Below are 27,359 nucleotides of genomic sequence, written 5' to 3'. Positions count from 1 at the left end.
TAAGGTAGGAGCTTGGATTTCCTGGAGAAAATGGTTCCTCAATTATTACAGACATCAGCATAAATCCTCGTCAATCATTCGCTCCATCATACAAGAAACCGGCCCTATAATTGCCCTCGACCTGGTCTTTCTGCTGCTGTGTCTGAATAATTGGACAAGAACAGGGACGGGTTTGAGTTTCGCCAAGAACATATTGGTCTTGCTTATTCGTCAGTTGTAATACAGAGAGAGGGAGAGAGAGAGGCAGGAAGAATGGGGAAAGAGAAAGCGGGTTTGGTCGCGTTGCTGATAATTGTGTCGAGCTGGTGTGTATCGTTGTCCTCCTACTCCTCTTCTTCTTCTTTCAGAGGTGATCTGAGCAGAGGCAAGGTGCCCTTGACTTTGAGGTTGGTGTCGTCGTCTCTATGAATTTTTGTTGATTATCCTAAAACTTTGCTCAGATGTTTGTTTCGAAGGGTCTCATGATGTTATGCAGGGTGATAAGTGCTAATAACTTCCCATCATTTTCTTATTGCAGACGCCACATCCGCTTTATCGACCCAACAAGGACCTAGTAATCTGCAGGGACCCAATTTGCGCGTCCCTGCATTCAGGCAACTACAGATGTGACCACCTAGAGCAATGTGACTACGAGGTGGAATCGGATGGCGGCTCTTCTCTTGGTGTAATTGTAAAGGATGTCGTTTCTTTCGGGTCCTACAGCAACAGCAGGGTTCTTAGGGTGCGTTTGGATGGGCATTTAGAAAGCCCATCCAAGCTAAAAGCCCTTTCACCCTAAAATAGGGTGTTTGGCAAATATTCCCAAGGGGCTTTCTCCCCTTGGGAATGCTGAAGCTTCCATTTAATGAAAATATTATTTCCTATTCTACCCTCAAAACTTTCTTGAAAATCCACCGTTGCCTCTGCATTTATTTAATTTTTAAATGAAAAAGGAGCAGCCCTTCGCCGGACCGGCGAAGGGCGACGACGTCGGCGAGCTAGATCAGTGTTTGGCGGTGTCGGTTTGAGGTCGCCGAGGTCGGGCGACCTCCCGGTGAGGGTCGCGCGACCCGGCCGAGGGCCACTCGACCCGGGGCCGCGAGACTCGGGCGGAGGTCGGGCGACCTCCGGCGGCCCTCGGGCGGGTCGCCCGAGGGTCGCGCGACGGCGAGGGCCGCGCTGCGGCCGCGAGACCCGGGCGGCGGTCGCCCGACCTCCGCCTGGGTCTCGCGGCCCTGGGTCGCCCAAGGTCGGGCGACCGGCCCGAGGGCCGCCGGAGGTCGCCCGGCCGCGAGGCCGCCGGAGGTCCGGCGAAGGGTTTAGCTGAATTTAAAAAAAAAAAAAAAAATATATATATATATATATATACACAATACCCATCAAAGCCCATTGCGAAAGTTTTTTTATCAAACGCACATTCAACTTAAAGTCCATTTGCAAATTTTTTTTACCAAACACAACTGTATTTTCTCCGAGTAGCTTTGGGCTTTCAGCATTTGCATTGGACACAAAGTCCATTGCAAATGCTGAACCAAACGCAGCCTTAGTCCTTGTGTCACCCTTGGATAGGTGAATTCACATGCTCTCCCAATTATGTTTGGCCAGGCTTACTGACTATACCAACTCAGCATTTTATGATACCATGCTTTCTTTTGGCCAGACTGGAAATTCTTCATTAATGTCAGAGAATTTTACCTTTGTAACCATTTCTTATGTGGTGATAGTTCCTCTACAGATGTGGATATGATCAGATACCTGGTCCGTCCAATCCTTTCTTAGATGGAGTGCTTGCGCTCGGTAAGGGAAGGTCCAGCATCGTATCACAGCTAAGTAGTCAAGGTTTGGTGGGTACTAGGCCACTGCTTGAGTACACGTCGTGGTGGATTTCTCTTCTTCGGTGATGATCTTTATGACTCCTCCCGCATCACATGGATGCCTATGTCTCATGATTACTCGTAAATTCTCTGTTCCTCCATTTTCTCACCATCTCGATATCTCTCATCTCTCATTTACTAAAATTGAACTTTGTTATATGTATCTCAGAAAGCACTATTCTCCTGGGACCGCAGAGCTCCTTTATGCAGGGAAACCTACTGGACAGAAATTATGAAAGTGATTGGAGGTAAGAGTCTTCCATATGGTGGCATTTTTATTGCAAATTTAGTTTTGCACCCAAGACATTGTCATGGAAAATTTGAAGAGGAAGGAAATCATCGAAGATATATGATTAGACAACATAAAATGTCCTCAGAGATCATATCCATTCAGATGTTCTGCACTATTGTGCAAAGCAGATTTATTTCATTTAGTTTTCATATCTACCCTCGTTTGTTGGTTTTGCAGACATATCGATGCAGGACAAGATGGTGATCTACGACAATGAGAGGCAATTGCTGGGATGTGAATCTAAAGATTGCAGTAGACCTCCAAGCCCAGAGCATTCGCAGCAATTGACAGGAAGCTCCTTGCCGTATCTCTGTACTTCCAGATCAGAATCATGGAAGCGTCGTGCATCAAACCAAGCCTTCACCTAGGAAGCTCATCATTGCCAAGTCACTTGTAAATAAGCCCTGATTAATGTTTTCCTTTGTCTTTACTGTACTGGATGTTACAAAATTGCTTACGGGTATTACCCCAAGTGAACTCAATTACAGCCATTCTTAATAAGTATTGCCATGTTGAGGATCAGTAGAAACTGATCCTTGTACATACTTTACCTTCTTGTTCAGCCCACTATTCCAGATTTTATTTACCTGCAGTTGAGCGAAACTCAAGGCATATTCCACAACAAGAAGATGAATTGTTCTTTGGTAGAAATAGGAGTTAAGATTGCCCTCGTCTTCCTTAACAACTAATTCACACTGATAAAATTGAAAACTGCAGCTGGGCTTGCTGTTGCAATGTTACTACGGTCCTGTTACTTGAGGATCTCAACTTCTGAGGGCCCTTATAAAAAAAGGCATAGGTGTACTAAATTGGAAAATCAGCATTTCCTCCTGCAACGTTCTCTTGTTAAGTAGATTTCACATTCTTCTCATAGTTCACTACTAATATTGTGATAGTGATCCTGCAGCCCATGTGAAAAATTGTACGCCAACCAACTGAAAAATTTGAAGTCACAGCCCATCTTATTCCACGGGATGTCAATACTTTTCCCTTTCAACCCACCCCAAATCACGGGGAAAAATGTCGATCTTTATCCTTCACCTGATGAGCTTTAAAACTCCAAACGAATGGTCAAAACTTGATAAGGGATACACTGTTGAATCATTTGTATATACATATCATCAGTTTTGTCCAAGCCATGGACATTAATTACACCAAACCAAAGCGAAACCCCAACCCCATCCCTTAATAAATGAACAGTCTTTATACCATTCTGATTTCTGACAGCTATAATGAACTGGAACAAGTCCAAAATAGGAGATCTATGAAAGAATTTAAGACAATCCTAGGACATATAGAAGAATGTTCTCTACATGAACTAGCTCAAACATGATCCTAGGCCTCCACGACGAGCCAACAACCTAATGGAACATCGGCCACAGAATTGAGCAAAGTTCAACAAATCAAGGCTGCTGCAATGACACCCATCCGCACCTCTTGAATAGTTACCATCTTTTGTTCAAAGTCCAGCACATCCATCATAGCCAACCCAACCCATGTAATGATAACAAGTTTCAGACTGCTGACCTAACAAGAATCTAATACTAGCCTAACAAGAATGGGGCGAGATGATCTTGCTTCGGAAGTGTTTGCTGATGATCCCCTCCAAGCCCGCTCTTAGGTGAATCACAATATCCTACGCATGGACTCCACCATCATACCTCGTTTGGGTGTTGAGCAGCTCCATCGTCTCTATGTGAAAACTACCGGCCATTTTGACTAGCCGTGCAATCTCCGCCGGAGACGCAGGATACAATGGCATGTTGAAGCAATCCACTTGCTCTTCACTTATTATTCCCTGCAGTGAAAAGCTCGCCCATTTGTGGGTCTCCATCAGTTGAATGAAGTTAAAAGTTCATGCAGTCTAATGTTGATCTCTCTAATAGATGACTATCATGGGAAAAAATTTTAGTGGCCTAACAGATAAGCTGCCAAAAAAGCACATACTATATGAGGGTTCGTCTAGGCTATTTATGTTGTGACCGTGCATTATCTATGCTTTCACAGGGGCCTCCGGATTCATTCCTCCCAAGATGTTGAAAAGAGTTTGATGACCCTTGTACAAGAAAATGACAAATATATTAATATTTATCTAAATAATATGCTTAGATAAACTCTTCCTACTCACAACTCGCATATCTAATCCAAAACCCAACAATTAGTTCCCATGAACAGTGATATTCTTCAAACCAACATCCAAGACACGTCACTTTACTCTAGTACAGTTTGAGATGATTTACGCACCGTATATACGAGGGGAAAAAAGGGCGGCTCCTAACAGCTGAATAAGTAAGAAAACTAATGCAACAAAAGGTGTTTAAACCAAAAACTGCCGAGTCCCTAACCAGTTTTCGAGATACATGAATAGAAAAATATGCATGGGCACTTATAATCCTATGTGTATTCCTCATAGTACACCATGACCAAGTAAAAAACAACCTATTTTAATACCTTCTCCAACATAACTCCAAATGTTAGGAAACCAAATGACAGACCCATTGAAGACAGAACAATTAACTTACGGAGTTAAAAGTTCTTTCCAGAAAGGGCTACCGTCGGTGAAGATAGTGTAGAGAAGAGTCGCCAGCATCAAACCACCCAAAACAATGAAAGCGATTCTAGCAATTATAACAGGAAAATGCTGCTTCTTCTGTTCTACGCCATCCCTGAAGAAAGAAATTGCTCAGATAAAAAGGTATTCCAGCACACCCAAAATCATAGTTGGAAATGACATAATTAGCACATCAAAATTTTCCATTTGCTCTTCTCCTCAAGAAAGGGACTGCAGCTCAAAATTGAAAGCATAATTTTGGAGTGGTTGGGCACATTAGTAACCCGTTATTAAAACTGAATATGTAGAGCAACCTAAACAATGTCTAAAAGACTCTTAAGATTTATAGCTCCAGAGCAGAAAATTGTTCATTTACCGTAGTCGGTGAAACCATGAGCTCATAATGTCTCCATAAAGTACTGTATCCAGAATCCCGTAGAAACAACAATGATATAATAAAATGGAGTGCAAACATACTTGCTAGAATGCTGCAACAGAACATGGTAGATGGGATCTTGTGAAGACTCTTGAGGTGAGAGCTTGAGAAATTGCAAAAGAATGTAGAAGCAAGCTGTGACACTGAGATAAGAATCACATCATAATGCACATAAATATCAGCTGAGAAATCAATCGAAAGCATTTTTCCTGTTACAACAACTTAAAGTGGCTTTTGTGCCACTTGCAACTAAAGAAGAAGCTGAAATCCCATTGAGAGAATTTAAGTCATACCTGCCTAGGTAGATAAGAAGCACTGTCCAAAGTAAAGCGCTAAAAAGTTTGATTCCTTTTACCAAATCCAAGCCTGAAGACATTAATTGTAAGCATGCACTGCAAATTCTTCATAGAACTCCATATAAAAAAAAAGCTTCAACAACAAATGAAATATATCATCTTGCATTGACCGACGCAATTATTTATTCACTTCTATATTGTGACAAAATCACCACAGGGCGGACCTACAATATCTGCAGATGCTCAACAGCCAGAAAAATTGAGAAAAACGGCACTATTTGAAGGCAAGATGGCCTACAAATGGCCCAAGATACTTGCCACAAGCACGTACAAGAGATAAAGCAATACCTGCTGCAGATGTATCTATAAACTTAAACATCAGAAGTGTCATTTCTAACCCTAGCAGCAACAGATGCCATTCCCTGACTCACCTAAACTCGTTATACTCAACTAAAGAAATATCTCAGCATGGAATCTTCAATACACCTCGACCAAAACTACCACCAAGAAATTCATTGAAGCGTGACGAGAACGCTCCGAGAGAGTACTAAAATAGCCCCCCATCACAGTTCTCACAGAAAATTATCGCATTTCCCGCTTCTTTCTCACCTCATAAATAAAAAAAACTCGCATTTTCGAAGGCTCCAATTAGCTCTTTCAAAATTTCACCCCACAATGCAATCTACAGATTTCTGTACAAGTCTGCAATATAAGCATCATTTGCATAGAACAGTCCCCCGACAACCCATTCTAGAGTTTTCTTATCCAAAGTGCCATGCTCCATGATAGAATTAACTGAGAGCCTTGTTGATGTAGAGAAACGGCACAAAAGGTTCATTTTCCTGAATTCCACTTGACACGTTCTTGAGCTCACATAATACACGGTTAACCAGCAACACTAAGCAACCTAGAAAAAAGTTCCAGTTTCTCCATCTTGGACATGTCTCTAAAACTGACAAGCTAGTCTCTGTCCTAACAGTGCATGAGATGTTTAGCCAAAGTTTGTGGTAGTCAAGGCAAACCAGCCCTAAAATCTAGGCCCCCACCTTGAATTCACCATATGAAGTTTGAAGCAACATTGCCAGTAGAGCTGTACCTTAACCTATGTTTCAAAATCCATAACTACCATATGGGAACAAAACCACCAAATTAAATAAATAAATAAAAATTGCCCACTTATTACCTCTGTCATTTCCTAAATCCTGACTTTGCTGCAAATTAGAAGATATTTGGATGAAATCATCTTAAAGTTGAAGTATGTGGGACATATATTTCATTTGGCAAATTCAAATTCAAATTTGCTCTACTCATAACAAATGGAAGCTACGGATGAGAAGCAAAAGTTTCCAAGGCTGAAGAATTCATTCAGTCAGAAGTAATCTTGCACATAAAAGGTCCATGATTATCAAACTCCAGCAGCTACGATACAGTCAAATCATCATTCCAGGAATTGATTTCCCACTAGCTAACAGATGATGATCCACACAGTCAACCAGGGAACCCAACGATAAATTCCCACAACTCGATTGTCAGGATAGAACTCAGGCCAAGCTGAGATACCAATGTGCTGCAATACAGGTTGCAGAGGAACAGTGCCATCTATATCAAGAATAATCTCTCCTTCAGCAAGCTGGAGGTTAGATAATGTTGGTCCTGAGACATTCTTTGCAGCCTTAATCACTCTGCATGGATGGAACAAAGTAGTAGTTGACAACCATTTGCTAGTGAACATCCAATCCATTAAAAAGTGTGAAATAGCAATCAAGATGCATAATGAATGTGCAACACTTGAAATAGTATGAACGGTGCCTCTCGTGTAGTTGTAAAAACTATATTCTTCTCAAAATGAAAAGAAAGCAACAAAATCTTGAAAATTTCACCCCCACAATGCTCCTTCCGGGAACTAGCAAGAAAAATTAATGCCTATGGCTCTATATCATCACTCACGATGCTTGACAACGAAATTTTTCCATCACCTGCCTCCATCTTGGCAATATATCTAGTCAAAATACTACAATGAAACCAAAATAAACATCCACGATCAACAACTGATTTAAGTTGGACAGAAATTACATTAAACAGCAGTTTACCCTCAGAAGGCCAGGGTTCGGTCCAAAATGAGCCTTCTACACACAAGGATCGTCCTCTGGTACTTCCACTTGTATGTAGTATCCCTCCTTATAATCTCCTACAAAACGTCAAAAATTCATTACTGCTCGAACAATCTTCAGAAGATGATAAGCAGATAGGTAATAACAAGTTTCAGCCAAATCTCTGACTTGAGTTCATGGTCGTGTGTTAGCAATTCAAACTCCCAATTCAGTGGCAGTTCTCTCCAAGAATACAACCGAAAACAGGAACAATAACAAATTGATCTTCCTTTTCTAGGAAATGCGACTCAACCATCACCTGAATACAGACATCAAAATCACCAGCTATTCATCTATGTCCACTTTAAGCAGTAAAATCTTCAGCAGGATGATCAGACACAAACCGTTTATCTGATTTGCGGGGTCAAGGACTTGATCGAACAGAGGAGTGTAGCCTCAGTGCTTCTCGTTCCTCGGCAGCTTCATCTTCTCGCTCAAAGGCAGACCGAAGAACCGCCTGCCCTGGACGAAGACCTCCTCCATCAAGTCCTGGCTGACTCCATGAGTTGATCACGTAGGGAAAGCCGGAATCCAAGCACGCCTGAGGCCAACGGATTGGATTCATCCGTCAGCGTCCCCCTCGACTCGAAAAATCTCGGTTTCCTCGGTTTCATGTACCAGAATTCGAACTAAACATAGTGGAAAAAGGCGGGAGAATCGAAGACTTGTTTGAGTAGGGACGCCGACCGTCGGATATCGGAGCTCGAGAGGTCTATGAGGTTGAGAGTGGAAGCAGGAACTCCGGCAACGTCGACGGCGTTCGCGTCATCCATGGTCGCCGTCCGTTCGCCTGACTGATTTCACGGCGATGATGACGACCGACGGGATCGAGGCCAGACGGGAATTTGAGTTGCGGGTAATGGAAGACACGGGGCTGAGAAAAAGAAGAGGAAAAACGACGCCGTGGGACGTTTAAAGAATCGGCACAGATATTCGGTGCGGCCATCGGTGACGTCCTCGTTCCCCCATCCTAATGCTTTGTACAAATTTTAAAGCATTTTTGCTGAGTAATTATTCTATTCGATATAAATAATCATTTTTTTAAAATAATTCATTTATTCTCAACAAAACAAACAGCCCTTAAATTTTGAAAAACCTTACAAATATTTATATTTACATCCATGTTTATTCTTTTTAATTTATTCTTGTGATATTTAATTTTTGAATGGCTAAGAAAAATACAGATTCTAGAAAAGCTGTTCCATTTTCTGTTGCTCTTCCAAACTATCAAGGCCTCATCTCAAATGAAAACACGTTTGACCGATATGACTCCATGAAGCGTATTAATCACATTCCATCAATCATATGAATTACATGCATGCTCATCCAAGTACAAAAAATGCACGAATGCCTACACTTTAACTGACGCTTTATGTAATGTACCAAGCAATGGTAAAATGAGTCAATACAAAAAGGGTAGCCATTGGTATTTGCTCCAATGGTTAAATATAGGAAGTAGTTAAAAAAGCCTTTTTCCATTTGTTTGCGTGGGACATTTTGAGACAGAACATATGCTTTTAGGATATCGATCGTGTATATCCTATATCTATATCTATTTACATACATATATAAGAATATTCAATCATGGATAAATACTTTTGGCACAAATTAAAATAGGGACAATTAAGAATATCCATAAATGGATCTTAAGTCTGGCCCTGCCTAGCTTGACACGCAAGGCTCATGGGCTCTACCTGTCGTGACGCGAGAAGATGTAGAGCTTCAAGGATATAAAGTTCGTCACTCGCAAATTTACCAACTCTCAAACAAAGTTTTTACTTAGAGAACATGGCAGGTGCTACACTTTCTGAAGTTGGACATGAGTTAGACTCTCGATTGCAAATCTAGTCGGGGTTTGAATTGTTTTCCTCTAATTCAGAAAGCTTAAAAGAAGATTAGGAACCATCTTGTATAGTCGTACACACAATGCAATAGAAATGAAATTACTAAGTACAAAATATGAAAATGCTATGTTCAAATTCTTTGAGCTGCTCTCGGCCTTGTTTTCTTGTCAAGGAAGTGACAACTCGATCTTGTTGAGCTTAACCACGACAATTTTCATGTCCATTATTTCCTCAAGCAAGTCCTTTGAACATTCTAGCCATAACTTTAGTATCAAGAAGACTATGCTATTGAATTTCGAAAGCGTCGGATCTTCATATTTTGTGCAAAGGATTTTGCTATCCATAATGTCAAGCACTCTCTCTGGAATTGTTGCACCTACCCATTGCCTCAAATTGAGATCCGCATTGAACATTTCACCGGTTGGCTTCTTCCCAGTAATCACTTCCAACAACAATATGTTGAAACCATATAAATTTCCTTTGTAAGAGACTTTTCCTTCTGAACCATACTTTGAAAGCATCATAGTTTGTGACATAAGAACATCATCAATTGATCTATTTCTTTTTAGGACATAAGTAATAAGATCAAGAGGCATGCGAGTGCTAATATATCTCTATTACATTATACCATTATATTGGCAATCAAAGGCTTGAATTAGCTAATATTCGGCAAATGTACTTGGAGCAATGTAACCAATCGTGTCGAGAGTTTGGGTTTGTGTTTCAAGCTTGTTCTCAACCAAAATCTTGGCAATTCCAAAGTCAAAGACTTGTGCGACTAGGCCCTCATTTAGAAGAATATTACTAGGCTTCAAATCGCAGTGCACAATGGGTTCCGATTGGTCATGGTGGAGATACTCGATCGCCGTTGCGGCGTCAACCACTATCTTCACTCGCTGATGGAGATCCAAGTTGTAATTGTTAGAGTACAGCCACTTCTCTAAGCTCCCACAAGGCACGTATTGCAGTGCCAAAGCTCTCAGATTTGCATTCGTGCGGGTGCTAGTCACCTTGACGAGATTGCGGTGCCGGATCATACGAAAAGTGTCGCATTCTGCATCAAAACATTTCAGAGCACCTTCAATATGGAGATTTAATACTTTGACCGAGATGTCTATCCTACCTTTATATACAGAGGTGAAGCTTCCTGCTTTGAGCAAATTACTTTCACGGAAGTTGTTAGTAGCCAAGCAAAGCTCCGATATGATATCATCGGGTGGTCAATTATAGGCAAGTTCTCCATCGAAATTGAAGCTTTTTACTGGTACTCTCACTCTTTCTAAGCAAGCAAATGACGAGGACTAAAAGTATAGCTGATAAAATTGGCACAACAATGTATAGTATATGTAGCCGCTTGTCCCTTGATGATTTCATTCCATTTTCTTTGCATCGTGGGACTTGAAAAATCGCATTTCAGAAAGTGCTTCATTCCCAATGAAAAGAGAGCCAGGAAATTTCCAAAGGGCCCGCAATTAGGAATCTCTCCTGATAGCTTATTAATGGACAAGTTCAAAATTTGTAGATATGCAAGTCCTTCCAAGGACTCAAGTATTGTGTTTGATAACTCATTGTAGGAGAGATCGAGGAACTCAAACCCTTTGAGATGGCCAATCGATTGTGGCATGGATCCTTGAAACGAGTTCCTCAACAAGTTGAGAGAAGCAAGGCTCTCAAACTCTTGGGTGGAACTCGGTATGGCACTAGTAAGTCGGTTCCAAGAAACATCGATGCTCTCTATATCTCTCATCTTCCCTATTTCAAGTGGTAGTCCTCCATTGAAATAGATTGAGGAAGATGAATTCTTGAAGGCCCCACAAACTAAATGGTATAACCGATGTCATGTTATTCAAGCTTATGAGAAAACATATGAAGGCTGCTAAAGTTTTGAATGCAATTCAGGATTGATCCCGATATCCTATTTTGTCTAGGCACCTTTTCTCCTAAACCTATCAAGTTGCTTATCTCATCGGGGATCGGTCCTTCGAGATGGTCGTTATCAAGATACAGCCTTTGCAACCTTTCTAGTCCTCCGATCGATGATGGGATGCTGCTGTCTGGAGCATTATTGCCCAAATCTAGCAAAGTCAGTCTCTTCAAGAAACCATTTCCTCGGGAACACGACCTCTTATTTGACAATTGGGAGCAATTAGAATTTGTAGAGAACTAGAGAAGTTTTGATAGATTCTGGTATGGAGCCACGAAGCGGGTTGCCTCCCAACGACAAGACTTGTCGCGACGGACAATTAGATAAAGCGGAGAGAAAACCAAGCTCCGAATCATATGTCTCTCCTATTAGCTAACTTAACACGGTGTTAAAGAATTCAAGGCTCTTCAAGTTGCCCAAACCCGTATGTATGGGTCCGCTAAGTTGATTGTCCCCGACCTCGAAAATGATTAGGTTCAAAAAATTCAAGAAATACTACGGGATGTTGCCTCCATAGCCATTGCATGCTAGATATAGTTCTTCCAAATTCGGAAGGCTTAGAACTCTACCTGAGGGAAGGCTTCCATAGAGGGAATTTTCCATCAAATAAAGCACGAAATATTAAAAATCTCTTGAGGCACTCCACCGGTTAGCAAATTATCCGCAAGGCCCATTAGTTGCAGATTGACCAAATTGCCAATCTCACTCGGAATCTCCCCTTCAATGTGGTTAGCTGCCATGCCCAGCGTGTGCAAGCTCGACATGTTACTGATGGTTCGAGGAATCATGCCAGTCAAGTTGTTAGCAGAGATATAGAGCTTTTGCAACTTTTGCAAGCTGCCTATATCTCGAGGAATGCTTCCCTTTGTATGACAACCCCAATATGATAAGCTCTTTGCATTGGGTTAGCGTCTCTGGTGGCAGGCCACTGAATTGATTTTTATTCAGCGCAAGCATCTGAATGTTAGACCAACGGTAGCAAAGATCGAAGGGAAGACTTCCAGAGAGATAATTATCCATCAAATTCACCCACGTGAGCGATCTATTGAAAAGTGCTGAAGGAATCGAACCTGTGAGAGTGGCATTGACCAATATAATGACTTGCAATGTGGATATGTTGCCTAGGGAGCTTGGAATTTGACCTCGTAAGTCGTTTGAGCTAAGACTCAGTTGTTGCAACTTAGGGAAGGCACCGAATTCTCTTGGTATGCCACCTGTTAGCCTGTTTGTCGCGAGTGACATGACTTCGAGGTTCTGGCATTGGGTTAAGATAGGAGGAATGTTTCCTTTGAACTGGTTCAATTCGAACATAAGTTCTTTCAAGCAGCATAAATGACCAATTTCTATCAGAATCATGCCATAAAAACTGTTGCTGCAGAGATCAAAGAGAAGCCAAGAGAGAAAGATTCTCAAGGTGGGGAGAGAGTCTTTCCGGAGACCCATGTGCGAGAGGTCTAAAGCTATGACTCTACCCGGTTGCTACAAACAACGCCAATCCATTCACAAAAACTTGCTTCCACCGTCCAATTGCCGCTTTTGATGGTGTTCGTCGGGTTGACTTCCATCATCGATTTGAAGGGGAGGAGAGAATATTGATCTGTAAAGTTGCTGGAACAGATGACGGGCTCAAATATCAATAGGAAAGCCAACAGAACATCAAGATTGCATCAATAGATGGTTCCCTAATTTCGACCTGTTCTTAGTGTTCAATACCAAAACCTACCAAATGGTTGTCTTAATTAGGGAAAAAAAAGATGTAAAAAAAAACTAACTATCAAATGATGTCCCACAATCACGTCTACGACATGTTCTTTATGTTTACACATTCACACTTACTTTCAACTCTATGAGGGTACAAAGGACCTTTAGACCAATGCTCTAAGGCATGAATGTGAAAATGTTTTGTGATAACTGTTGTGACCTTCTGGGGGCAATATCAAGTGTCTCATTGGAAGTTGACTAATTGAAAGTTCCTTTGTTGGAAGAGATTACGTTACTAGTAGTTTGTCAAATTTATCCATGCTTCATGTCATATTTGAACTTTCAATCAATTCAATTAAATCACTTTTGATAAATGTGAATATCTTCCCGCAACTTTCAATTGGTCTAATTAAGTCGTAATATATTTAATATGCTTTTTTTCATCCTTTCATCTATTAATATAAATGAAATATGTCATGGATAACAATTTTATGAAGCCGATGTTTGATGGAGAAAGTTAGGCGGACATTGTGCATGTCATGGTGACTTTAAATTGTAAAATTATAATACTCGTTCCTTCGCCCTCGCCTAGATTTGGCAAAACATCAATAGGGAAGCCAATAGAACATCAACAAATGCTAAAAAGATGAACTTCTCCATAATAAACAGGGTCTCTATTGATTGCATCAATAGACAGCTCACTAATTTTGACATATTCTTAGTGTTCAATACCAAAACCTACCAAATGGTTGTCTCAATCAGGCAAAAAAAAAAAAAAAAAAACAATGTAACTATCAAATGATGTCCCTCAATCACGTCCATGGCCCGTTCTTTCGTTACTTACTTTGAACTCTTTTAGTGTACAAATGGACCTTTGAACCAATGCTCCAAGGCACGAATGTGAAAATGTTTTGTGATAACTATCGTGACCTTCTTGCATGGGCAATATTAAGTGTCTCGTGGGAAGTTGACTGATTGAAAGTTCTTATTGCTGGAAGGGATGATGTTACAAGTAATTTGTCAAATTTTATCTATGCTTCATGTCATATTTGAACTTTCAATCAATTCAATTAAATCACTTTTTATTAATGTGAAATATCTTCCCGCAACTTTCAGTTGGTTTAATTAGATTTGTAATATATTTAATATGATTTTTGTCATCCTTTCATCTATCAATTTAAATGAAATATGTCACCAATAACAATTCTATGAAGTTGATGTTTGATGAAGAAAATTATACGGACTTTGTGCATGTCATGGTGACTTTAAATTGTAAAATTATAAAGCCCGTTCCTTCGCCCTCGCCTAGATTGGGCAAAATATCAATAGGGAAGCCAACATAACATCAACAAACGCTAAAAAGATTAACTTCTCCATAATGAACAAAGTCTTTTGAATGCATCAATAGACGGTTCACCAAGTTCAATCTATTCTTAGTGTTCAATACCAAAACCTACCAAATGGTTGTCTCAATTAGAAAAAAAAAATTAAAAAAAATAGAAAGATAAAAGGAAAACAATGTAAAGAATAACTATCAAATGGCATCCCTCAACCATGTCTATGGCCATTATTTACGTTTACACGTTCACACTTACTTTCAACACTATAGAGAGAGGTAGAGAGAGAGAGCCAAGCCTTTGCGTCTAAAGCATGTTTCTGTGCTTAGATAGTCAAGAGTCACAGGAGTTTTGAGAAGGAACTGATCTATATATCTTTTAGAAACATCTCAGAAAGATTTTTCGGCAAGTAGAGCTACGTGGCTAAAGTGGCTCACGATCTCGGTAAATGCACTTGCCAATGCTGCTCATAGCCCCATCCACATGGAAATTTTTGGTCTCTCTTCCTCAGCCCGTTAAATTTTCAATCCTTTGTAGGCTTAGCAACACGCCCACCTCGTCCAGAAAAATCTTGTCAAACACGCAGAAAGTTGCATGTACAGTGCAATCTATGTAACTATCGAGGAAAAGCTGACAGAGTCGATGCTCAGACGTGTGTGGCATTTCCTTTTCATTTCCTTTCTTAAAATGTGGCATGTACAAACAGCTAATTTAGGGGCAAAATAAGGCGGAAGCGGCTGAACTATTGCCTCCATGCGTAAACATAAACAGATTATTGGTTGTATATGATGTAGGTACCCCATCGGATGCTCTTCTCTAAGTTCATTATGCCCATTCGTACGAGTTCTCAAAGTATACCCCTACTTCAGGCAAGTGCGGGTTGACAGGCTTCCACTCCTGCTGGCAAACTCTAAGCTCCTTCCCTTCTGTATACATTTAAATCAGCATGAGTATCGTCTAATCTTTGGAACAAGTAGGTCTGACACTGGACGGGCGGAAACCTGCAAATTGATGCGATTTTGAACAAACTTAGGATCCCATGCTGGTGTAAATTTGCTAATTTGCACCATGTCTAATCACTAATGGAGTAGCTATGTTATACGCAGCGCCCAAATCCCCACGCAAAAAGGATCCAACCCTGTAAAGAGAGCATGCGAGCATGTGGTTGATCATTTCAATTCATCAGATCCGGGACAGGTCAATGCCTAATTCAAGAGTAAACATACTTTCCTCATGAATCATGGAGTTAAACTTGATGCAGTCCTCCTAACAGTGCCTGAATGATCCATAGATATGCAATATCCACTTCAACATGCATTCAAAGCAGAGCACCAGCCAAGCACAATGCATAAAGACATTCAAATTGGGGAGGAGAACTAGATCTTAGGACTGAGAACTGATAAGAGAGGAAGTAGAATTGCGGTATCTTGTTTATATATAGGAAAGTAACTAATTTGCAGAAGACAACTTACTTCGGAGGATTTTCCTCAGACATACATGTTGGCAAGCACTCAATGAGACAATCATGGTTAGGCTCCAGGAAGAATGCAATCTGAATTTTTAAACAGAAATATTAGCAAAAGAAGTCAATAAGAATGGAGAAACGTCTTTACCAAAAAAAAGAATGGAGAAACGTAATGAACGAAAGATGCTAACTAGGGAAGGCAAAACAATTAGGCTTCTTTTGCGAAAACCAACGTGGATCATCCTTGATGATAATCTCAAGTTGAGAAGAATTTCCTAAGAGTATGATCACAAGTTCAACTGACTTTCCCCTAGATCGTGATCTCAAAACTAGGACCTTTTTGAATCAGCTTACACCTATCCAAGATCAGCTTCAACTGCCCTTTTTCTGGTTGAAGTAGTCACAACTTCGGTCACCAATCAATCAGACTTTTTTCAATACATTCGACAATGCTTAAAAGTTCTCTTAAAGGCGTTTGAACAATATTTCAAAAGATGAGGAGAAATGTAAGTTTGTGTGTGTGGGGGTGTCTCTGTGTGTCTCTGTGTGCGTGTGCGTGTGTTTGGGGAGAGAGAAGGCCTTACAGAATACCGTTCTTGAACATTCCCTATAACTAGATGGAGCGTGGACCTGATTGCAAAAGCAAAAGCAAAAGTTTAGATCTGACAAACTGAAGGGAAAAAAAAAAAACAACAGCAACTTAAATTCAAAAAAAGAAAGAATAGAGAATGACTTGCTAAATATAGAGAATAGCAGGACACCAACTAGATTCAAGCAAAAAGCTCATTTCATATATCATTTAAACATGTTCCTGTGCATGATGACAATGCAAGTTAAGCCGTTTCCATGGTCAGAGATCCCAGAACACATGCAAAGTTTAGTATCCAAAAGTTGACCAGTAAGAGCTGAGTGATAATAAAAGCACTAGAATAGCAAATTTATGGTTTGATATTCATAAATTCGTCTCCGTGTACAAATTAATGCAGGTCATCAAAATATCATACCATCTTCAACAACAGTGTTTAACATGGAAATTTTTCCTGACCAATGCCAAGAGTAGATGCTCTTTCGTTACTAATGGGCCACTGATATCAGAAAGAGCCAAGAAAGTGCAACAGAAGAAATTCTATTGGAGTTTGGGAAAGGTTAACAATATATAGTAGCCTGCCATAAGTTAATCTCCAACCTTCATGTTCAAAGCTTTCCTCATGCCAACTTATCTATATAGACTGTTATTAAAGCATATTACCCGAAAATACAATTGCTCCATCGTTCTGCATATCACCAAGATTCACTATGAATGCTCTGTACAAAATAGTCACAGAAAGAATGTTACTTTTCAGGATTACTGTGAGATTCTTCTGTTCCGTAATTGTGATGATTATGTATAACTGAATCTAAGCAATAATCTGAACAACTAACAGAGGGTAATTACATAAGTAATTTTAGAATTCATATGATGTGTGGTAGTTCTATGACTGTCGACCTGCTCAAAATTTTTACCAGGAAAGAATGGTGCAATACCATTATGAGCATGTGTGTAAGAGTGTTTTCTTGCCAAGGGAGGGAGGGAGGTTCACCAGCAAGGCATCAGAAGGATTAAACTGATCAAAGTTAATATGTACACTAAGATGCAAATTGCAGAAAGGAATATAAATGTGGATGAGGGCACCTCTCTGAGTTAATAAATGGAAATCCATCTTTATCACCCATCTGACAATATTACTTTCTCTCTAAACTGGCATATCACTGCCTTTGTACAAACAAGAACTATAGTAGCAGATCAGGGTCAGACAAAGAAGGATTTTTGTCAAAAAGCTGTCACGAGTATTGGGGTAGTATTCCACGCAACATTGGCATGAAGCAATCATCCAATCATCCGTATAAGGGGAAATAGTGCACATTCCCCAATAAACCAGAAGTACAAGATTAAAATAAAGTTATTGCAAGTCATATTTGTAAGCCATGAATGATAAGAACATAAATCCTAACATGATGATCTTCCACCAAAAGCGTTACTCTAAATATGAAATCTCTAACATAATAATCTCAAATTCCCCATAGTAATGCAGTTGGCCTTTACCCTCTCATAGGTTGCACATATTCCCGTGTCGGAGGTTTAGCATCCTTGTTCTTGCAAATCTGAATAAGTTCAAAAAGTTTCATGCGTTATAACTAGGCATAAAGTCTGCACCAACAGTTTTATAGGAGAAAATTTCATACTTGGAGACCTGGGACATCATCTGTTGCCAACAAGGTAATAAATCCAAAGTCCGAATGTGCCCCAGCTCCATATATTCCTTTAAAGGGATCAAAGACTAGACCTAAACAAAGAAAAGAATTTCCATTGGACGAGAAGAAAAATTTGCAGGGTTTAATATAAAGTTTATTGAAGTAAAATCTACCTTCATAGTGCAACAAGCGCAAGGTTGCAATAGGCTCACCAAGTATTTCTGGCTTGTCAAAAAAATCAGCCTCCAGATCAAGTGCCTAGAGCAATGATCCTTGTAACTACTTTTGCCACATTTCTAAGTGTGCACATTTACAAATAAATAAAAAAAATTTAAGAAATTGACTACTGTCGCTTTGTTTATAGCAACAAATTACACTTAATCTTGCCACAAAGATCATCTAGGCATTACTCTTAGATCTAAAAGTCCAATGATTTAGAGTTGGAGACCCTATTGACTGTAATATCAACCATCCCACTGTAAGCAATTAGACACTAGCGTTGAGGCTCTTGGTCAGTGTGACTAATGGTAAATCTTGACGGCTAAAAATAACTGGTTCATATTGTAGCATAGTAGCTTTGGAACAATACCCCACAAAATTGTTTAATCAGCCACTACAAATAACCAGAAGAGTTTTATTTTGGCCAACATAGGATGAGAGACCAAGAGAGCATATTCAGTTCAGAAGTCAGAGGCAATTTAACTCCCATTGGGCCACCTTCAAAATTACAAGAACTTGGCAATATCTGATGCATATAGAAGGGGAAGATGGTGACTATCAGGTACTGAGAATGCCCAAAATACCCCATCAGAGAAACAGAAGATCTCTGTATTATCTTTTACTTGGATGGAACAATATTTACATCCTGGAACTAGCAAGAAAAATTAATGCCTATTGCTCCATATCATCTATAGTAAAAACTCACAATGCTTGACAATGAAATTTTTCCATCGCCTGCCTCCATCTTGGCAATATATCTAGTCAAAATACAAGAATGAAACCAAAATAAACATCCACAATCAACAACTGATTTATGTCGGACATAAATTACATTAAACAGCAGTTTACCCTCAGAAGGCCAGAGGTTTGGTCCAAAATGAGGCTTCTGCGCACGAGGATCGTCCTCTGGTACTTCCACTCCTATGTAATATCCCTCCTTATAATCTCCTATTAAACGTCAATAGATTCATTACTGCTCGAACAATCTTCAGAAGATGATAAGCAGATAGGTAATAACCAGTTTCAGCCAAAACTTTGTCTTAGAGCTTAGCACTTCAAACAACTAGCTCCTTCTTCTGTGTCAGCTCTCTCCAAGAATACAATCAAAAATAGGAATAATAATAATCATCTTCGTTTTCAGACACAAAACCGTTTATCTGATTTCAGGGTCGAGGACCTGATCGACACAAACCGTTTACAGAGGAGTGTTGCCTCGGTGCTTCTCGTTCCTCAGCAGCTTCATCTTCTCGCTCAAAGGCAGACCGAAGAACCGCCTGCTCTGGACGAACACCTCCTCCATCAAGTGCTGGCTGACTCCATGATTGATCACGTAGAAAAAGCCGGAATCCAAGCACGCCTGAGGCCAACGGATTGGACTTAAAAAAAAAAAACCTCGGTTTTCATGTACCGGAAATCGAACTGAGAATAGCGGAAAAAGGCGGGAGAATCGAAGACCTGTTTGAGCAGGGACACCGACCGTCGGATATCGGAGCTCGAGAGGTCGATGAGGTTGAGAGTGGAAGTCGGAACTCCGGCGACGTCGACGGCGTTCGCGTCATCCATGCTCGCCGTCCCGTTCGCCTGACTGATTTCACGGTGCTGATGACGACCGACGATGATCGAGGCCGGACGGGAATTTGAGTTGCAGGTGATGGATGAGAAGTGGCTGAAAAAGAATGGCAGAAAACGACGGCGTAGGACAAATAAAGAATCGGCAAAGGCGTACGGTGCGGCCATCAGTGACGCCTTCGTTCCCCGTCTTAATGCTTTCTATAAATTTTAAAGCATTTTTTCTATCTAATTATTCCATTTAATCATTTTTAAGAAAATATTTTTTATTTTATTATACGAAATAAACGGATCTTAAAATTGGAAAGACCTTTAAAATATTTATATTTACATGCATGTTTATTGTTTTTAATTTACTCTTGTGATACTTCATTTTTGAATGTTTAAAAAAAACACAAGTTCTAGGAGAGTTATTCCATTGCTCTTGCATACTAATAAGGCCCTATGTCAAATTAAAAGACTTTTGAAGAATATCAATGATTAGTATTTTAAAATCTCTTATTTAATTCATTAGATAAGATGTCATTGTCTTAATGCTCTATTTTATGTAATGCAACTATAAAATGAGTCAATAGGGTTAGCATCAAGACTGATTCAACTCAGGAATCGTATTGAATTAGTCTAGACCAACTAGTTTAAGGTTGAATTTAAGGAGAATCAGTACGATTTCCACTTCAACAAACTTAGAACCCAACCTAAGATCGGCTTGGTTCCTAATTCCAAGGTCAAAATTGCCAATTCTACCCAAGAATCGACATAAACAGGTTCCTTGTGTTGACCTGCAAATTGAATTATGGTCTTCACCATGAATAAACCACCACATTTCTGTTTCACCAAATATGCTATGAAGTGAAAAGGTGGAGCTCTTACACTTTATTGGAAGAATTTAATTTTTTTACACAAAATATAAAAGAAGACTAATTTCCAAGTAGAACCAAGAATCAAGGACCAAGAAAGCACGGTTCCATAACCAATCGATTTAGTTCCCAATATCAAAAACTTGAAAACTAAAACAGACCTACTCGAGATTGTCACGATTTTGAGTGTAATAGGTGGAGCAATAAATGTCATAACATTTGTTTCCACTACGTATTTCCATTTCAATCTCTTGCATAATATATTAAGTCTTTAAAATACAAGAAAGCTAAAAGAGCATAGTTAACTAGTTAACTGCTAATTTAACTCACTTTACTCTACTCGGGCGTCGGGAGATTCTGCACCTACATTGAGGACAAAGAGCTAAAGAGGTAGCTAAATCTTTGTCTAATGCTCTGTTTCCAATGCTTGTTCCTGTGGTTTAACGTAGCGGAAGCGTTAGCCAGTCAAGCGCGTCACGGGAGGACTTCGAGATCGGACTGATCTAATCCCACCTTTGAGAAAGATCAGAAAGATTTTTGGAAAGTAGCAGCCAGCGTAGTAGCTAAAGCGGCTTACGATCTCAGATTGTGCTCTTGCTAATGCTACTCCTAGTCCCACCCACACGGAAATGCCTGCTCTCTCCTTCTTAGCCCGTCATATATTCAATCCTTTGTGGGCTTTAGCGACACGACTACCTCATCCAAAAATCTTGTCAAATAGCCAAAAGTTGCATGTACAGTCCAATCGACCGAAACTATCGTAAAGAAGCAACTGTTCGTCCATTGAATCGCAGGAAAGTCGGTGCCAAGAAATGTGCAAGGCGTCCCCTTTTTATTTCCTTTCTTAAAGAGTTGTATGTACAAACTGCCAATTTGGGAGCTACATCATGGAAGCAAGAAGACCGAAGAACGGCTGAAGCCACTGAACTATTTCTTCCATGCATAAACATAAGCAGATTATTAATTGTGTATGCATATGCATGTACACGCATGTACCCCATTCGACGCTCTTCTCTAAGCTCATCATGCACTTCTTTACGAGCTCTCAAAGCATACCCTCTACTGGACAGTGCTGGTTGACAGGCTTCAGCTCCTTACGGACAAACTCTAAGTCCCTTCCTTTCTGTATACATCTAAATCAGCATGAGTATTGCTGTATCTTTGGGCCAAGTAGGTCTGACATACGATGGGAGGAAGTTTGCACGTGAATCAATTTTGAAGAAATTTAGTTTAGGATCTGATGCTGGCGTAAATTTGGTGATTTGCACCATGTCTAATAACAACTGAAGTCTCGATCAAGAAACAAATAAAAACTAATAACTGGAGTAGCTATGATAAATAAAAACTTAGATCCCCGCTCGCGAAATGGTTCCAACCCCATGTGAGCATGCGACGATCGTATCAATTGATCAAATGAGGTACAGCTCAATGCCTAGTTCCAGAATAAACATTTTTCTTCATGAAACATGGAGTTAAAACTTAGAGGGAGTCCTCTTAACATAAACAAAAAGTCCAGGCATATGAATTTGGATCATCCTTGGTCACGCTATATTTACTTCGACGTTCACGTTCAAAGCAGAGCATCAACACTCAAACAAAATGCATAAAGTCAGTCATTTGAATCAGGGAGGAGAAGAACTAGATCTTAGGGCCGAGATTTGACATCATAAGAAATACAATAGCGACATGTTGATGATATATAAGAAAGAAACTGATCCACGGAAGACAGCTTACTTGGGAGGATTTTTCTCTGACATACATGTTGGCAAACACTGGACGAGACAATCATGGTTAGGCTCCAGGAAGAAAGCAATCTGCATTTCGTGAGAACATGAGCATAAATAATACTTTTAACAGAGATTTTAGCCCCAAAAAAAAAAAAAAAAAAAAAAACTCATCAAGAAAAGAGAAGTTAGTGGATGAAATATGCAAACAAGGGAAAGAAAAACAATTAGAATTCTTTTCCAGAAAGTAATGTGGATTATCCCTGAAGAAAATCTCGAGTTGAGAGGAAGTCCCTAAGAGTTTAATCACCTGCTCAACTGACTTGCCACTAAACCGTGATCTCAAACCTAGTACCACTTTCCAATCAGCTTACAACTGTCTTAGATTGGCTTCAATTATACTATACTCTTCCTAGTACCCTAACCAATCGGATTTTTTCAATAGACTCGACAAGCTTCAAATTTCTTTTGATGGCTTTTGCTGAATTTTCCAAAAGAAGAAAAGAAATGCACAGGCGTGGGGAGAGAGCCAAAAGGCCTAAGAGAATACAGTTCTTGACCGTTCCCTACAACTCGATGGAGCGTGGACCTGATTGCAAAAGCAAAACAAAAGTATAAATTAGTATAAATTAGTATAAATTTGACAAAAAGAAGCAAAAAATCAGCAAGTCAAATTCTTAAAAAAAATAATAGAGAATGACCTTGCTAATTATGGAGAATTGCAGGACACCCATAAAATTAATGCGAAAAGCTCATTTCCTATATTACTAAACACATTCTGAAGCATGATGACATTGCATGTTAAGCCTTATCTGTGGTCAGCAATCGCAGAACACTTACAAGGATTAGTATCGAAAACTTGACCAATAAGAGCAATAATAACAAAAACCTTTTCTGGTTTATTATTCATAAAGTGGACTCTGTGTAGAAAGTAATGCAGGTCAGCAACATATCATTCCATTTCAACAACTGTGTTTAACTTGGACTTTTTCCCCATGGCAACTCGGCTAGTAATTAGGCAATGTCAAGAGCAGATACCCTTGCACTACTAATGGGCTACTAATATCAACAAGAGCCAAGAGGGTACAACAGAGGAAATTCTGGTGGAGTTTGGGAAAGGTTACCAATCTATAGTAGCTTGCTTTAGAAGATCTCCAGCCTTCATATTCAAAGCTTTCCCCCATGCCAATTTATTTGGATAGACTTCTATTAAAGCATATTACCTGAAAATACAATTGCTCCATCATTCTAGCATATCACCAAGATTCACTATGAACACTCTGTACCAAATAGCCATGGAAGAATGTTACTTTTCAGGATTATTGTGAGGTTGTTATGTTCTGTTGAAAAGTAATGCGGAATAAAAAAGATGCTTGAGCAATGAGATATTCTCTCCCGAAATTTTTCCCTCTCAAACTTCTTGCAACTGGACATATATCGTGAGACAGGTTCTAATAATTGTAGAATGTGTATAATGCTTGGTAGTTCTATGACCGTGGACCTGCACATGATTAATCAGGAAAGAATGGTAGAAAACCATCTTGTGAGTGTGTCTGAGGGTGTTTGAGAGAGAGAGAGAGAGGGAGGAAGGGAGGATCATCATCAAGGCATCAAACTGATTAAACTGATCGAAGTTATTATGTAAACTTATTCAGATGCAAATCACAGATAGGAAAGGAGAAGTGGATGAGGGCACCTCTCTAAGTTTCTGAATTGAAACCCATTTTTATCACCCATCTGACAACAATAGTTTCTCTCTAAACGGGCATATCGCTGCCTTCATATGAACAAGAACTATAGTAGCAGATCAGGGTCAGACAGACAATGATGTTTGTCAAAAGTTGTGACTAGTCTGGGGTAGTATCCCACTCAACATCGGCATGAAGCAATCTTCCAATAATGCGTATAAGGGGAAACGTGTTATCCTATACATGCTCCAATAAATCAAAAGTACCAGATTAAAAGCAAAGTTATTCCAAGTTAAATTTGTAATCCACAAATCACTAGAATGAAAATCCTAACACAATGGCTTCCACCAAAAGTGTCCAAGTTACTCTAAATATGAGATCTCGAACATATTCATCTCAAGTTCTGTTGGGCTTTATCCTTTCAAAGGTTGCACATATTCCCATGCCTGAGGTTTAGCATCCTTGTTCTCATGAATCTGAATAAGTTTAAAAGGTTCCCTGCATTATAACCATGCATAGAGTCTGCACCAACAGGAGAATATTCATACTTGGAGACCCGGGACATCATTTGTTGCTAACAAGGTAATAAACCCAAAGTCCGAATGTGCCCCAGCTCCATATATCCCTTTAGAGGGATCTGAGATTAGACCTAAAGGAATATCAAGAGGATGAGAAGAAAGAATTGTCGGCTTTATTTTGTAGTTCATTGAAATAAAATCTACCTTCATAGTGCAACAAGCGCAAGATCGGAATAGGCTTGCTGAGTATTTCTGGCATGTAAAAAAAATCAGCCTCCAGATCAAGTGCTAGAGCAATGATCCTTGCAACTACTTTCGCCACATTTCTGATGAGAATATTCACAAATCAAAAAATTACCAAATTAACTACCATCACTTTTTATATCAACAGGTTGCACTTGATCTTGCCACATTGATCATCTAGGCCTTACTCTTGAGATATAACCAGATACAAAAGTCAACTGATTGGAAGATCCTATGCAATGAAAACTGTGACTACAATATCAGCCTTACCACTATAAGTAGACATTTGAGTTGAGGCTCTTGGTCAGTGTGATTAATAGTAAATCTTGACAGCTGAAAATATTTTATTCAAATTGCGGCAGGGTAGCTTTTGAACAATTTCCTAGAAATTGTTGAATGAGCAGTTACATATAACTTGAAGAGAGTTACACTTTGGCCAACATAGAATGAGAGCCCCAGAGAGCTTAAGCAATTTGGCAGTCAGGGGCAATTTAACCCCCTTGGGCATTAAGGGAACTTAGCAAAATTTGATGCAACAGGAAGGGGAAGATGGTCACCATTAGGATACTGGAAAAGGCCCAAATTTCCAGTCAAAGAAACAGAACATCTCTGTATTATCTTTTACTCAGATGAAATAATCTTTCACATCTTGCAACTCACAACAAAATTTAATACCCGTGGCTCTTTATCATCCATAGCAAAAACTCATAATGCCTAACTATGAAATTTCTCCATTGTCTGCCTCCATCTTGGCAATATCTCTATTGAAAACACAACAATGAAACCAAAATAAGTACACATCACCAGCAACAATTTGAAGTTGCACAAATATCATATCAAGCAACTGGTTACCCTCAGAAGGCCAGAGGTTTGGTCCAAAATGAGGCTTCTGTGCATCAGGATCATCCTCTGGTACTTCCGCTCCTATGTAGTATCCCTCCCTATAATCTCCTATAAAACGTCCACGGAATCATTGCTACTCGACTGATCTTCAGAAAATGATAACCATAGAAATAATAACAAGTTTCATCTAAATCCTTGTTGTATTGCTCATGGTTTTGTGTTAGCACTTCAAATAACTCGCTCCTATTTCTGTGTCAGCTCTGGTGAAGTATCCTCGCTCCTCCCAGAATAGAATTACAACCAGGAATAATAACTAACTAATTGCATCTTCCTTTTCTAAGAGCTGCTACTCAACCACCAGCCACCAGCTGATTACAGGAAGCTATCAAAATCATCAGCTGTTCATCTAAATCCACTATAAGCAGCAAAATCTTCAGTAATCTGACAACAAAAAACGGAACAAATGAATACATCTGACACAAACTCTGAATCTGATTCCCAGCATCGAGGACCTCATCCAACAGAGGAGTGCGGCCTCTGTGCTTCTCGTTCCCCAACAGCTTCATCTTCTCGCTCAAGGGCAAGCCAAAGAACCACCTGCTCTGGACGAAGACCTCCTCCATTAAATCCTGGCTGATTCCGTGATTGATCACGTAGAAAAAGCCAGAATCCAAGCACGCCTGAGGCCAACGGATCGAATTCAACCGCCAGCATCGTCACGAATAAAAAAACCTTAGCTTCCTCGGTTCCGGTACCGGTAATCGAATCGGAACATCGGAAAGCTGGATTTCCACCGGACTGCCCAGAACGGATACGACCTGGGTGCAGTTGTCGTACTCGGCCTTTGATACTTCGGTCACATTGTGCGTCCCCGTCCAATTGAAAGCTGAAATCAATATGCTCATTTCATTAATGATGCGACGCACTAAATCGATACCACTGTAGAAATTACACAATAAGTCATGATTGGAACTCGATTCATTCTTACATATACATGCAAATCGCTTCAATAACTGCCCGACAAATTTACAATGAAATAGAAAACCTTGTATATGTAAGAAGAATAGGAAACAAACGAAGGAAAAAGAACAAGGTAAAACGAGGGGTATATACATAGCTTGTCGCCAACCATGAAAGTCTTGGAGGCAGCCCAAGACTGGTAATAGGATACATTGGAGGGGACGGTCCACCCCAATCTATCTCTGACCATGTATGTCGCTGCCGCCACCGTGTCGACCTCCATGAATCCCGCCCCGATCATCGTGATCAACCACGCCATCAAATTCATGCAAGTTGCCATCTTCATGTGCTCCTTCAGGTCGCCCTCTGCTATGCAGCTCTCCTTTTAGTCGAGCCTGCCTTCTGCTTCTTCCGATCGCAATGCGTGCGGATCCTTGTTTTTATAAGGTGGGAGAGAGAGAGAGAGACAGAGAGAGAAGGAGATATTATTGTTAAATGTCCTTTTGCCGAATCACATCAACAATGTAATAAAGAAACACTCAGATCTATGGGCCTAGGAGCTGTGTTCAATTCATAGTCTGTATAATTTCGATTGATTTTCCGCCAATTTTGTTGATTTTTCTTGTTGGTATAGGTGATATCTCAATCATCCGTACT

The 27,359-nt window shown here is 40.0% G+C and overlaps 3 protein-coding genes and 2 long non-coding RNA genes across 8 annotated transcripts; 1 reads left to right on the top strand and 4 right to left on the bottom strand.

The window, feature by feature from the left end:
* Window positions 1-1,714: 1,714 nt before the first annotated feature.
* On the top strand, window positions 1,715-2,701 carry LOC104436885. The gene is made up of 3 exons (XR_005549202.1): window positions 1,715-1,934; window positions 2,023-2,101; window positions 2,323-2,701. It is a non-coding gene; the product is annotated as an uncharacterized LOC104436885 (long non-coding RNA).
* Window positions 2,702-3,770: 1,069 nt separating this feature from the next.
* Window positions 3,771-5,551, bottom strand: LOC104439253. Of its 4 annotated transcripts, XM_039308469.1 has the most exons (5): window positions 5,426-5,551; window positions 5,174-5,275; window positions 4,668-4,811; window positions 4,093-4,202; window positions 3,771-3,943 (listed from the first exon to the last, which is right to left on the bottom strand). In XM_039308469.1, exons 1-4 carry the CDS (start codon window positions 5,506-5,508, stop codon window positions 4,139-4,141), a joined length of 393 nt encoding a protein of 130 aa, XP_039164403.1. In that variant the 5' UTR covers window positions 5,509-5,551; the 3' UTR covers window positions 3,771-3,943; window positions 4,093-4,138. The 4 variants fall into 4 exon arrangements, 3 of the variants coding, with proteins under 3 accessions (XP_039164403.1, XP_039164404.1, XP_039164405.1); XR_005549268.1 differs by lacking the exon at window positions 5,426-5,551 and having other exon boundaries at window positions 4,093-4,201; window positions 5,174-5,375; XM_039308470.1 differs by having other exon boundaries at window positions 3,771-4,201.
* Window positions 5,552-10,081: 4,530 nt separating this feature from the next.
* On the bottom strand, window positions 10,082-11,169 carry LOC120291702 (receptor kinase-like protein Xa21). The gene is made up of 2 exons (XM_039309395.1): window positions 10,821-11,169; window positions 10,082-10,476 (listed from the first exon to the last, which is right to left on the bottom strand). Exons 1-2 carry the CDS (start codon window positions 11,167-11,169, stop codon window positions 10,082-10,084), a joined length of 744 nt encoding a protein of 247 aa, XP_039165329.1.
* A 3,870-nt stretch (window positions 11,170-15,039) lies between these two features.
* Window positions 15,040-20,008, bottom strand: LOC104436902 (2-oxoglutarate-Fe(II) type oxidoreductase hxnY). The gene is given in 14 exon segments (XM_018870604.2): window positions 15,040-15,385; window positions 15,857-15,936; window positions 16,434-16,479; window positions 17,099-17,126; window positions 17,129-17,154; window positions 17,933-17,991; window positions 18,073-18,173; window positions 18,255-18,339; window positions 18,341-18,377; window positions 19,007-19,058; window positions 19,150-19,248; window positions 19,451-19,465; window positions 19,468-19,657; window positions 19,756-20,008. Coding segments are annotated over 14 exon segments (1,017 nt in total). The 5' UTR covers window positions 19,864-20,008; the 3' UTR covers window positions 15,040-15,294.
* A 4,666-nt stretch (window positions 20,009-24,674) lies between these two features.
* On the bottom strand, window positions 24,675-27,121 carry LOC104438165. The gene is made up of 3 exons (XR_005549302.1): window positions 26,856-27,121; window positions 25,752-26,628; window positions 24,675-24,982 (listed from the first exon to the last, which is right to left on the bottom strand). It is a non-coding gene; the product is annotated as an uncharacterized LOC104438165 (long non-coding RNA).
* Window positions 27,122-27,359: the final 238 nt, after the last annotated feature.

The sequence above is a fragment of the Eucalyptus grandis genome, chromosome 3 (assembly GCF_016545825.1).
Source record: "Eucalyptus grandis isolate ANBG69807.140 chromosome 3, ASM1654582v1, whole genome shotgun sequence".
In the NCBI taxonomy this organism is placed as follows: Eukaryota; Viridiplantae; Streptophyta; class Magnoliopsida; order Myrtales; family Myrtaceae; genus Eucalyptus; species Eucalyptus grandis.
Note: the sequence above shows the minus strand (reverse complement) of the source record. Positions and strands in the feature narration are given on the sequence as shown.

Bases quoted from the DNA above. Each gene is read 5' to 3' on its own strand.
- LOC104439253 (XM_039308469.1), bottom strand. From the start codon at position 5,508: ATGTCTTCAGGCTTGGATTTGGTAAAAGGAATCAAACTTTTTAGCGCT. The intron at 4,812-5,173 runs GTATGTTTGCAC...TTCTTTCTTCAG, and splicing joins CTGTTGCAGCATTCTAGCAA to GGATGGCGTAGAACAGAAGA. The intron at 4,203-4,667 runs GTAAGTTAATTG...TTTCTTGTACAA, and splicing joins TGGAAAGAACTTTTAACTCC to GGGTCATCAAACTCTTTTCA.
- LOC120291702 (XM_039309395.1), bottom strand. From the start codon at position 11,169: ATGAGAGATATAGAGAGCATCGATGTTTCTTGGAACCGACTTACTAGT. The intron at 10,477-10,820 runs GTCCCACGATGC...GTTTTGATGCAG, and splicing joins TCTGAAATGCGATTTTTCAA to AATGCGACACTTTTCGTATG.